Source organism: Aegilops tauschii, chromosome 3 (genome assembly GCF_002575655.3).
Source record: "Aegilops tauschii subsp. strangulata cultivar AL8/78 chromosome 3, Aet v6.0, whole genome shotgun sequence".
Lineage (NCBI taxonomy): Eukaryota > Viridiplantae > Streptophyta > Magnoliopsida > Poales > Poaceae > Aegilops > Aegilops tauschii.
In genome coordinates, this window is record NC_053037.3 from 457,665,819 (window position 1) to 457,678,636 (window position 12,818).

At 48.8% G+C, this 12,818-nt stretch overlaps 1 protein-coding gene across 1 annotated transcript; it reads right to left on the bottom strand.

The window, feature by feature from the left end:
* Positions 1-2,702: 2,702 nt before the first annotated feature.
* Positions 2,703-5,432, bottom strand: LOC109771714 (trans-cinnamate 4-monooxygenase). The gene is made up of 3 exons (XM_020330409.4): positions 4,538-5,432; positions 4,208-4,344; positions 2,703-3,551 (listed from the first exon to the last, which is right to left on the bottom strand). Exons 1-3 carry the CDS (start codon positions 5,320-5,322, stop codon positions 2,953-2,955), a joined length of 1,521 nt encoding a protein of 506 aa, XP_020185998.1. The 5' UTR covers positions 5,323-5,432; the 3' UTR covers positions 2,703-2,952.
* Positions 5,433-12,818: the final 7,386 nt, after the last annotated feature.

Here is a 12,818-nt window from a genome sequence, read left to right on the forward strand (position 1 = left end):
GCCAGACCTTTTGCTGGTGCTCACGGGAAATGTACCCTGTTTTATGAGTACCCACTAATGTGTATTTGCCGTCTGTTACAGCATAATGGTTCGCATCCGTCATGACGACGATGACGATGACTTTGTGGACCCACCCCCACGGAACGTTGTGGCTGGTGCCAATAAACCTGCGAAGGAGGTTGGTTTTTCTTTGCTTTGCCAAATAATTGCATCTCCAACCCACATAGGGTGGTTGACCAGATCTTGTAGCGCCCCTCCTGGGTGATCTGAGGTGTACGTAGCACAAGCATTTTTGGTTGTTTGTGTCTAAAGTTGAACCTCCTACATGGCAATTGTAGCTGTTATTTCATCATGGCAAATGTAGTTATGCTTGCATGGGAACTGCAAGTAAGCAGTTATGGCAACTACACATTTCATCAGTAATGGAGACTGCAGTTGCCACATAATGGCAGTATCCCTGCAAATATGATGGCAACTGCAGTTATCACAACATGGCAATTGTAATTATGCATACATGGCAAGTTCTTATGACTAGTGATGGCAACTGAAACACTGATCAATGATGGAAACTGCAGTTGCCACATGATGGCAAGAGCAGTGAAACATGATGGCAAATGTAGGTACCACAGCATGGCAAATGTAGGTACCACATCATGGCAATTGAATTTGCCATAGCTTGGCAACTGCTAGACCATCACCACATGGGAGTTCATTCTGAATACACAAGTTATTTTTGTCCCTTGACCATTCATGGCAGCTGTTGTTGCCTTGGGATGGCAAATGCATTCATTAACCATTTACTTTCTCCGTTTTTATTCTCACCTACATAATACGTTGATGGCAGGTCTCCTATTGTTAGCTGTTGCCATGCGTTACACGCAGTTGCTGCAAATGTCATTTTTTAGTAAGTTTCCCTGTTTCATAATATGTTTTTTCTTCATAATTTACCTTGATCTCTTTTCGTCCCGATGCTGTTGTCCTGATTGTGAGGCACTCGCATTTACTCCCGGCGCAGTTTTTGCCATGGGACCTCTGATGGCAAACTATAATTCCCTGCAAATGTGTAGAACGAACATCATACGTTTGCCATTATTTTGTCTTCAAACATGGCAAACTATCCTTTTTGCTCGATACGGAAACACCCGCATGTCTCCGTATTCTTGCAGTAGAGGTAGCAATGGCCCCCATGAAATGAGGTTGTTGTACGCATCCCATGGCGTCGATTGCGGCTGTCTGAAAAACCAAGGATTTGAACCTTCGCCTAGTTCCATCCTTCCTTTTTGTTAGTCCCCAAAACCTAGATGCATAACGAACAGACACCTGTTGTATTAGTTTGCATTCTACCTTGCATATCCTATCTTCAATGAGCATCACAAAAAATGTAGCATCTGATTTTCACATGTCAAACTGATTTTGGGTGGCAATTGGCTGCCTGATGGCAAATTCATCCAGACTAATGAGGCAAATACTGTTGGAATCACATGGCAAATCTTGTGGTCCAAGGCGGCAACTATTTTTTCCCCCATTCGGATACATGCCCAGTGTTTCTCCCAGAGCAATCCACTTGAATTTCACTAGTTGGCAACTACTATGTTGGAACCACATTGAAGATTAGGTGATGCAAAACGGCAACTAATTTTCCCATCTCTCCCATATCTACCAACACACCCAACTGCCATACATCCCAGCAGATCTGGGAGAATTCTGGATGAATCCGGGTGGCAATTCTGGCTTTTAGAGACAACAGTCACCCCTTCGATCTCAATTCGTGCGTTAGGCATGGCAATTCGCCGGATCCCAAATTTTCAAACCTACTGAGATGCGGGATGAGAGTGTAGGGACGACAGAGTGAGGGCGACAACTGCGGGACGTACATACAAAAAATGGGTTCGTTGACGTGTTCTTGGTCTACGATTTTGGCGTAGCCGACCTTGTTGCCATGGCGATTTGGGTGCATATCGGCGGAGGTGAACAAGACGAGCAGGGGCAGAGGTAGACGAAGGAGTTGGAGGAGGGGTTACGGGAGTTTTGCGGGCAGGCGTTTTTGGGGCAGTTGACAACGTGCGGGCTTTGGCAATTGCTGCCGCACGGTGGTGTGCGGGCCACATATGTGGCCGCCTGATCGTTCGGGCGCTGGCAGCTGCGTCCGCACGCGGGCGCTGGCAGCTGCGTCCGCACGGGGGTGTGCGGGCTGGCAAGTGTTGTTGCCGAACGAATCGTGCGGCACTAAACCTTACCGCCCACACGTGTGGCAGTTATCGGCGTCCTAGCATAATTCATCCATTTTAGACAGTAAGATTTAAAAAACCGAGTGGTAGATTTGGCACTTAACTTTTCATGACGCCTACTCTATATAGATTATAGACAGACTTTATATCCTGTCGATCCTAACCAAATTGGTTTGGTTAAGCACCAAAAGTTTGGTGCAACAACCAATTGGGGGACAAGCACAGAAGCAAAAAGGTAGAGTTAGTGGAGACTGAAGCATCACAACCAATGCAACCTATGCCTGCAATAGCTTTGCTTGAACCGAAAGCAATTTGCAGTGCAGAAATACTCCAGTATGGTATTTCAGGGAAAGGAAAAATGAAGAAGAATGCGTCCTTTTCCATAGGGTTGTAGGCAAGTTTTTCGTATAATCAAGAACTGTCCGCACAAGTGATCGTTACAGATGAATCAAGAAAATTACAACAGAGGGAGAGTTATTTCGTTTATGAAAAAATCATCAAGATTTCAAGAATTTAACTTTAATTTATCGCAGCATCAGGTTTGGCCTTTCTTCAGCTCCTCTGTTTCTTGCGGATAACATTAACGAAACGTGTGTCTACTCTGTGACAGATACTATAATCAAGTATACTTAGGACGAGCGAACAATCATGAAAGTACTACAACACCAAACCAAAATGCTGGAAGTCCAAACTCCAGAGCACGTACGTCCGGCACGGCGCTGCTCTAGAACACCCTGGGCTTGGCCACGATGGTGGAGTGCTTGAGGATGTGGAGGCTGAACTGGCCGCCCTTCTCAGTCGTGTCAAGCTTGTCCTGGCCGGGCGGCGGCGAGAGCACGAAGTTCTGGACGAGGCGGCCGATGGTGATGCCGAGGATGGGGAGCGCGAGGATGATGCCGGGGCAGCTCCGACGGCCGACGCCGAAGGGCAGGTACCTGAAGTCGTTGCCGTTGGCCTCCACGTGCTTCTCCTCCTCGAGGAACCTCTCGGGGCGGAACTCGTCGGGCCGCTTCCACTGCTCGGGGTTGTTGGCGAGGAACCAGGCGTTGACGAGGATCTTGCTCTCGGCGGGGATGTTGTAGCCGGCGAGCTTGGCGTCGTGGAGGTTCATGTGGGGCACCAGCAGCGGGATGGCCATGCGCAGCCGGAGCGTCTCCTTGATCACCGCCTGCAGGTAGGGGAGCCTGTGCGTGTCCGGCTCCGTGATCTGGTGCCCGACGCCCAGCACCGCGTCCATCTCGTCCCGCAGCTTCTGCTGGATCTCCGGGTGGTTCACCAGCTCCGCCAGCCCCCACTCGATCGACCACAGCGTCGTCTCGATCGCTGCATGGTTCACGGGCAAACAAATTAGGAAAAATGGGAAACACCATCACCTGAACATTTCAACGATCGATCATTTCAACAATCATCATTTCTACTGGCAATCAGGTCGCAGTACTGATCTGTCGCTACCGCCTGCTCAATGAGAGTAGATGGGATGGCACTTGATTGTGCCACAGTCGGCATGGGCAGAAATAGTTTCACGGACATGGTGGTGCATTGCCCCCGGATGCCAGTTGCTTTCACGAGCTCCACGAGGGCGGCCCCCGGATGGGGCCAAATCCACGAAGGCCAACTGAAGACTACCCTGGGTTTTCAGATAATTGGTGGCACTGCTGCTGAGTGCTGAAGAAGCGACTGGTACAGTACAGGGTTTGGTGCTGGTGCTATTTAGGTTGGTGTAATAAGTTTCGGGAGAAAAAAAGGCTGGTGTGGTTTGGAACAGCGAATTGAGGTTAGGTGAGTATTTTTGACCAGTGCACAGTGACAACTGACAAATGCTCCTATAGTCCTGGTGCTTCTGGACCAAACACTTCACCAACCTTCCAGGCCAGCACTACACTCCAGCCCCAGATGTGACGCGATGGTGCAGTGTTGCTATCTCACAAACGAAAATGCAATGCAATCTCTGCTGGAAATAAAAGAAATGAAGAGCGTACCGGCGACGTTGATGTTCTCGATGATGTAGAGGACGTTGTCCTCGTTGATCTCCCCCTTCTGCTCAGCCTCCAGGATGTGATCAATGGCGCACTTGAGCCCACCGTTGTTGTCCATGGCCTTGGTGCTCACCAGCTTCCTGCACACACACACAAGCAGGCACGCACAAGGCGCCTCACCATATCAGCAATCTATCATGCCATCCCCATGATTTCTCATGGTTGGTCTTTCGCTTTCAGTCAAATGGCCCAGCTAATCATGGACAGTTAGGAAGACATGGGTCAACAGGGACTCTCAATTATGCATAATAAAATTGGTGAAGAGCTGCTTACTTCCTCTCGTCCAGGAAGTAATCCTTGAAGAGCTTGAGGCGGGTCTCCTTGACCTCCTTGCAGAGCCGGAGGTAGCCGCGGAGGAAGGGGCGGAGGATGGGGATGAAGTCGCCGTAGTTGTACTCGAAGCTCTGCGCGAGGCGGCTGCGCTCGCCGTTGAGCGCCCGGAGGCGGAGGAACAGCGGGTCGTCCATGCTCTCGAACCGCCGGTCGAACATGATGCGGTACATGTTGTTGTACATCATGAGCTGCAGGTGGCGGCGGAGCACGACGCCGTCGGTGGCGGCCCTGGGGTCGGCGCGGACGTTGTCCACCACGAAGGCCGCCTCGGCCTCCCACCCGGGCCGGTACTGCTGCACCACCTTGTTGGTGAAGAAGGGCACCGTCATGATGCGCCGCATCTTTCGCCAGTGGTCGCCGTACACGGTGAACACCATGTCCTGGCCCTCGCCGGTGAAGATGTCGAACACCACGTTGCGGGTGCGGGACCCGAACTCCACGCCCTGCGTGTGGAGCACCTCGCGCGCCAGCGGCGGCGAGGAGACCACCACCAGGTTGCGCTGGCCCATGCGGAGGAGGAAGACCTCGCCGAACTTGCGCGCCATCGCCGCCAGGTTGCGGTGGTTCAGGTCGTCGCCGACCTGCAGCCAGTTGCCGAAGATGGGGACCGGGAAGGGGCCCGGCGGCAGCCTCAGCTTGCGGCCCCGGATCTTGGACACCACGATGGCGCCCACCACGGCCGCCAGGAGGCCCACGAGGAGCTTCTCCACGAAGACGAAGTCCATGGCGCCGGCCGGGGCGGGAACGGCCCGGGAACTGCTACCGCTCTGTTGTGTGATCGCGCTCTGGAACGGGGGGTGGGGTTGGTTGTTCTGTTTTGTCCCTGGGGAGATGACCGTGCCACCGTGCGCTTAAATAAGGACGGGCGCGGCAGAGTTGGAGTGCCCGGCCGCCGTTAGAGTTGACGGCGGTGGGTAGGTAGGGAAGCAGACGGAGTGAGTTTGGTGAGAGGAGAGGAGAGGAGAGGCTCTTCCGTCCTTTCTTGGTCCAGATCACTCCTACTCACTTTCGCCTCTGCCTTCTGCGACTTAGTACAAAGTTATATTAAATCTGTGATAATAAGTCCAATTTAGGCCGGAGGGAGTAGTGCATATAATTGGTGTAGTCATATTTTTTTTGCGTGGAAGTGGAACTATATAACACACATATGTTCGACACTTCCTAAAAATAATATGAAAAATAGCTACCGTGATATGTACAAACAGTCCAACCGCTAATCAAAGTGATTGAATGGTTGAAGTGCAATGATACTTTCAACACACTAGGAATCAAGCCCTAGTTCAATGTTTTGGTGTTTCATTAATACTCCCTTCACACGTAAATATAAAATGTTTTAGATATTTCAGCGTAGACTACATACGGACTGAAATGATCGAACAAACACACTAGATTTTTATATATACATTCGTATTAGAAAAAAAAGTTAAAACATATTATATTTGTGGATGGAGGGAGTACAAAATATTTTTCAGTAAGAAACAACAACGTCGTTAGTGAGATGCTTGTGATGGCTTCATCAATCTCGATACCCTGCAACTTCGATCCAGGCGCGAACCACCCGTGGTTGGATGTTTAGAAAGACAGTGGTATCCCCAGCCTAACCGGATTCAAATCCTGGTGCTCGTATTTATCCTGGATTTATTTCAGGATTTCCGATGATATGCGTTCAATGGTAGAAGACGTTCTTCTAAATTACGAGACGCCTATGATGACTTGTTCCATGGATAGCGTGTGAGTGCACGTGTGTGATAATGCGAGTGTGTATGTCTACGTTTTTATCAATGTTTAAGAAACGATTCGATTAAACAATGAAGAGCAGCGCGGATGTAAAACATTGTTTGACTTTGTCGAACAGAGCACGTGCAAAAGAACCACGAGTAGTGACGGCGTTAGGTGAGTCCGGGACTGCGGCCCGCAGGCAGTGTCTGATCTCATGGTGGTCTGAACTTTGAAGAGTGGGTGTGCTGTGTGCGTAGACGTGCGCTTGCGTGGAGGCTTCTGCGGCTGCCATGTCTTCGGGGCGTTTGTTGAGCGGAGAGAGAAAACGCAGGATTCGCGCTGGTGGTGCTCTGGGTGGGTGAGGTTGGGAGTTGATTTTTGACCATTCCCCCCGCATGTTTGGTGTATCTATCCTGCAAACCTTATTTTAGCTTTTAATTGATAGATATATCATGTGTGTATAAATCGACATTGTGAACATGTGTTTTTCCTCTGCGAGAAGTCAAAAATGAAGGTAGTGAGTGCTGTGTCGTCACTGACAAGGTAAGCAGGTGGGTGTGGTAAACTTGAGGACATCAATGGTGTTATCCATACTGACAGTAAGGCGATGGGTGCAGCGGCAACTAGATATTTTGAGAATATTTTCACGGCTGAAAGTAATCTGGACTGCTCACCTATCATAGATCTTATTTCACCTTTGGTAGGAGAGGACAGAAATGATATGCTGTGTGGCGAATTCACAGAGAAGGAAATATCAGACGCTCTTTTTCAGATTGGTCCTCTTAAGGCACCGGGTGCGGACGGGTTCCCTGCACGCTTTTTTCGACGGAACTGGTCTACGTTGAAGGAAAGTGTTATATCCGCTGTCAAGGAATTTTTCCGTACAGGAGTAATGCCACCTGAGGTAAATGATACAGTGATTGTCATGATTCCAAAAATTCAGAACCCATTGAAGGTTACTGATTTTCGACCTATTAGCTTATGTAATGTTATTTATAAAGTGGTGTCGAAATGCCTGGTTAATAGACTTAGACCTGTTTTGGATGATATTATCTCCCCCTATCAAAGTGCTTTTATCCCTGGTCGTATGATTACTGACAATGCACAGATAGCCTTTGAATGCATCCATCATATCAAACAAGAGAAGGACCCAACAAGGAGTTTCTGTGCATACAAACTTGATCTATCAAAGGCATATGACCGGGTAGATTGGTCTTACCTTAAGCAAATGATGCTAAAGCTTGGCTTTGCTCACCAATGGGTCGACTGGATAATGACATGTGTGACCTCGGTGAGATACTCCATGAAATTTAATGGAGCCATCTTGGATTCTTTTGCACCGACGCGTGGTCTTCGGCAAGGTGATCCACTATCCCCATATTTGTTTCTGTTTGTTGCTGATGGTCTGTCTACTCTAATAAATCAAGGCATTGAATTGGGCAATATTTCTCCGCTGAAAATCACAAGAAGGGCCCCTGGTATATCCCACTTGTTATTTGCTGACGATACTTTGCTCTTCTTTAAAGCTTGTGATCAACAAGCCACACATGTTAAAAGCATTCTGGATGCTTATGGTCATGCTACAGGACAACTTATCAACCCAGCCAAGTGCTCTGTTTTATTTGGTAACTCTTGCCCTGAGAACACAGTTGATTCAGTTAAGGTCGTCCTTCAAGTCTTAATTGTTGGTTTCGAGGAAAAATATCTTGGGCTTCCAACCCCTGATGGAAGAATGACAAAGGGTAAACTCCAGAATCTCCAAGTTAAACTTACGAAGCGCTTGTTTTCTTTCGATGGCCACCCAACTCAAGCTGGTAAGGAGGTGCTAATTAAATCTGTTGCACAGGCAATTCCAAATTATTTAATGAGTGTCTTTAAGCTGCCTTTTGAAGTTTGTGATGATCTGAACCGTATGGTCAGAAAATATTTTTGGGGAGAGGAGAAGGGGAAGAGAAAAACACATTGGTTTGCATGGAACAAAATGACGAGGCCTAAGTGTCAAGGTGGTTTGGGCTTCAGAGATTTCAGATTGTTTAATCAAGCATTGTTAGCACGGCAGGCATGGCGTCTCTTAACTCATCCAGACAGTCTATGTGCTAGGCTACTGAAGGCAAAATACTATCCTAACGGGAGATTGGAGGATACTGTTTTCACGGGTAATCCATCGCCCACTTGGCAAGCTGTATGCCATGGCCTTGAACTGTTAAAAAAGGTATAGTTTGGAGGATTGCAAATGGTCAAAATGTTAGAATTTGGCGTGATAGATGGATTGTTCGGGATCCTACTGGTGGACTCATATCTCCCAAAGGACGATGCAGATTTAAATGGGTTGCTGAGCTTATGGACCACAATGGAAACTGGGACAACATAAAATTGCAGACGTCACCCCGGCGATAGGCGCTCCCACCCCCACCCCGGCGATCGCCACCACCTCCGGTGATCTCCTCCCCTAGCCACCAAATTTCATTTCCTCTCCATTAGATCTCTCCGGCGCACTGAGATCTACGTTCTAATACCCATCTCCATGGGTTCTGCTGATGGATCCACCCTTGGCTTGGACTTCTCCAAGGGTCTGGTTTTTGTGGAAAAGGTTTTTCAATCTACGGGTTTTCCGGTGCACCCCATGGATGACACGGGCTTCTTCACTATGGTAATTTCTTTTGGCCGGCACGATTTTCGTTTGACTGAGGATTCGGTGGCAGCGGCACTTGAGGCGGCCATAGGAGGTTCTGCTATTGAGTTCATGGTTTTTATGATCAAGGATAGGGTTTTTGGTTTTCAAGTTTCTTGCAAGGCTGTGGCTTTGATCATTCTCAAGCTCCGTTCTTTCTCTTGTGATCATTTTAAATGTTTCTTTCATCTTTGGGGTAATGGTGGCCCAAATTGGGGCCGTGAGTTTAAACTTTGGAAATTGGAATGTGATGCCGAGTGGATCATTGTTAGTCCTTCCAAATGTCGAGCTACCCTTGGCATGTTGGCTATGCACACCAAGCCCCGTAAATCTTCGATAAGATCATCTCATGCCCCTGCCAAGAAGCTTTCATTTTCAAAGTTCCAGCATTATCCTGCTTGTCGTGGTTATCGTTATCCGGCCACACAAAATTGCATTCAAACTGTTGAGGATGCGGGGTACACGCTTTCTGCGCATGAAAGGGTGGTCATCCATCCCCCGCCGCCGGCTGAACTCCGGTGGACGTCGACTACCCCCTCCATTTCTTTTGGAACGGTTAGGGATCTTCAAACAACTGCGGATGGGTCGCCGTCTATCTCGGGCGGAAATTTTGGCTCTCTGAATGTGGACGTGCCATCCCATGTTGGGCCGTCGTCTTCACGTTCCACGGTCCAAGTGGAGCCGGTGTTATCTTCTGGGCCTTCTATTCCTTCCTCTCAGCAAGCAGAAGAAGATTTTGATAACTTGGTATCGGGTATGGTGGACGAAATTTTAACGTGTCAGATTTGCTTGTCTAAGGGCCATTTTGCTGTGGCGTGCACGTATAAACTGCATTGTACCTCTTGTCTGCGGGTGGGGCATGGTAAAAAGGATTGCAACAAGTTTGCAAGGATCTTGGGTCTGGTTTGGAAACCGAAACCCGGTAACGTTGCAACTTCCGAGGATCGTTCAGCTCCCACCGAGAATATCTCTCTAACACGGCTTTTACCAAACTTGGACTCCTCTTGCACTTCCGCATTTACTGCTTCGCCCTGTTCCATCAGTCCTGGTCCCAAAACACCTTCGACCACGCCGCCTGAGACCCCTCCTCCGCCGGAGTTCTCGCCGTCTGCTTCCAGCCCGGGTTGTACCCCTCCGATGGCCAACTTCCCTCTCGACCCCTTGCTGTATGTGCCGGTAGGCCATCACATTGTGGATGGCGGTGATGCTCGTTTGCCTCGGACCTATGTGACGCCACATACCCCACTTGTGCGCCGCCATGAGGAGTTCATGCTAGCTGAGGTAATGCCCATCCCCCCTCCCGATCAGATTGGTGTTGCTAGGGAGGAAGTGGTTCAGTGGTTGCAAGCTCATGGGGTGTTGGTGAGGTCTGCTCAGCCTTGGATTAGATCGGTGGGTCTTTTTGAGCTTCGGGATGCTGCAGTCAGGTTTTCTCTTCTTCAGATGCCGCCCCAACCTCTTGGCAACGATCGTTTTGTGCGTTTTATGAAACACGATGAGGGTGAATCTTTTAGAGGTGCTCAGGGTTTCCGTCAGGGACTGCTCATGTTCTTGGGGATTCCGCTTGATCTTCGCAATGAGGAAAGTATTCGGGCAGCGGTCAACACATTTGGGAAGTTTCATCATTGGATTAGTGAGGATCCATACCTTGTGTGCACTTTGGTCTTTGCGTCCTTTCCAGAAAATATTTTGGTGCCAAGAGATGTGGTGTTCATGGATTATGCTGCCTGGGGTGGTGCCAGGGTGTCTTGGACGGCGCCTCTGTATATCCTTGGGGCCAATTTTGCTGAACAGATGCCCCAAGATGAAGACTGGATGCCCATCAATGGCAATCCTCATCCCCTGCCTGGTGTACCCTTCCCGGAGATGCCACCTTTTATTCTGCCTCCATTCCCGGCTCTGGGGTGGAACGATGTGCCGCCACCTCCGCCTGAACCTGCACATAATGAGGTGCATGAGGACAATTGGGGAAACTGGGAGGAACCTGCTGCGGAGCCTGTTGTAGAGGATCAAGAATCCATGGTGTTGAATGCCTCGGCTCCACCCAGTTCGGCTCACCAAAGTTCTGATGTTCAACTTCAGGTGCCCCCTGCACTTATCGTTCTTATTGATGGGGCTCCACCTGATAACCTGAATGATCTGATGGAGATTGCACCGGACCTGGAGGATGCTAGTAACTGGGCAATTGTGGTCTATCAACCTCCTCTCATTGATGTCCAAGCTTTGGATCAGCCTGCGGTTAAGATCCCCTTTGGTCCCCCTCTGCCCCCTGAAATGATATGGAGGCGATCGTTTGAAAACCTGCTGAATGCTCCAATGGTGTTTGAGGTGCCAAAACCTCTGCTGCCTAAACCCCTGTCGCCTGTCATTTTGACCAAGAGAAACTGGGACTTTGCTTTCCAGCAAGATGATCTTCCTTTGCTGACATGGAAGGAGCCGGTACCTGCCCGACCTGTGGCTAGAGCGTTATTTGTGGATGATGCTGAGAGGGCTGCGCCTGTTGTCCCTTCTCCTCCTGCGCGTGTACCTACGAGGAGGCCACGCAAAACTCTGGCGCCAACGCCTCTTGTTGAAACATCTGTTCGAAGGTGTACCAGAAGTTCGGCCCAGCGTGATGGGTTTAAGCCCACTTTCCATGAGCTGGTTCTGCAGCCCAAGAAGAAGAAGCCCAAGGCCAAGCCCCTTTCTGCAGAGATGTCTGATGACCCTGCATTTGGAGATGCTCCTCCACCTACTCCCATAAGTCATCTGCAAGCTATTGGCAAGGAGCTGGAGATTGATGCAACTCTGCTCACGGAGGATGCACTTATGGTGGACCCTGCTGCTGCTGCAAATCAAGCCTCCAATGAATAGTGTGCTCTTCTTCTGCTGTGTTTGGCAAGCCCATAAATCTGCTTTATGCGTTTGGTTTTCATTTTCAGATCCTTGGATATGTAATAATGTTGGTTCGGAACTATTATGTGCTTTTGGGCATCTGACATTGTGTGTCATGTGCATTGGAGACTTGTTTATGATATTTATTTATGAATAATCACTGTAGAAACTGGAATGTCCTGTGCTGGAATGTCAGGGGTTTAAACTCTGAGGCTAGGCAAAGAGCTGTTAGACAAAATATTGACGAAAGTCACTGTGCTATTGCTTGTCTGCAAGAAACTAAATGTGCCTCATTCGATTCCAGAATGATTAAAAGCTTTTGCTCCAAGAGATTTGACAGCTTTTCTTTCTCTCCTTCTTTGGGGGCCTCTGGTGGAATTCTAGTTGTTTGGAACTCGTCTATATTTGGTGGGACTTTATTGCAAGTCCAACAATTTGCAGTGGTGATTGAGTTTGTTTCTAGGCAAAACAATGAGCGGTGGACACTTGTGGTGGTTTATGGTCCTTGTCAGGGGGAAGCTAGGGATAATTTTGTAACCTGGATGTATCACCTGAACATTCCTGTGGATGAGAATTGGCTGATACTGGGGGATTTTAATTTCTTACGTTCTGTGGATAAGAGAAATCTACCTGGTGGTGATTTGAATGACATGTTCATCTTTAATGACATTATTGGACACCTCAGCCTTTTGGAATTGCCCATCAAAGGACGGTCCTACACTTGGTCCAATATGCAGGATACTCCACTCCTTGAGCAGCTTGACTGGTTCTTCACTTCTGTTGATTGGATATCTGATTATCCCATGACTGAGGTGCTACCTCTTGCCAGAACTGCTTCTGACCATGTGCCTTGTATGGTTACAATCAAAACTTCTATTCCCAAGTCTAATCTCTTTAGGTTTGAGAATTATTGGTTGGAGTTGGAGGGTTTTATGGACTGTGTTGATTCCTCATGGC

Bases quoted from the DNA above. Each gene is read 5' to 3' on its own strand.
- LOC109771714 (XM_020330409.4), bottom strand. From the start codon at position 5,322: ATGGACTTCGTCTTCGTGGAGAAGCTCCTCGTGGGCCTCCTGGCGGCC. The intron at 4,345-4,537 runs GTAAGCAGCTCT...GTGTGTGTGCAG, and splicing joins TACTTCCTGGACGAGAGGAA to GAAGCTGGTGAGCACCAAGG. The intron at 3,552-4,207 runs GTACGCTCTTCA...TGAACCATGCAG, and splicing joins CGAGAACATCAACGTCGCCG to CGATCGAGACGACGCTGTGG.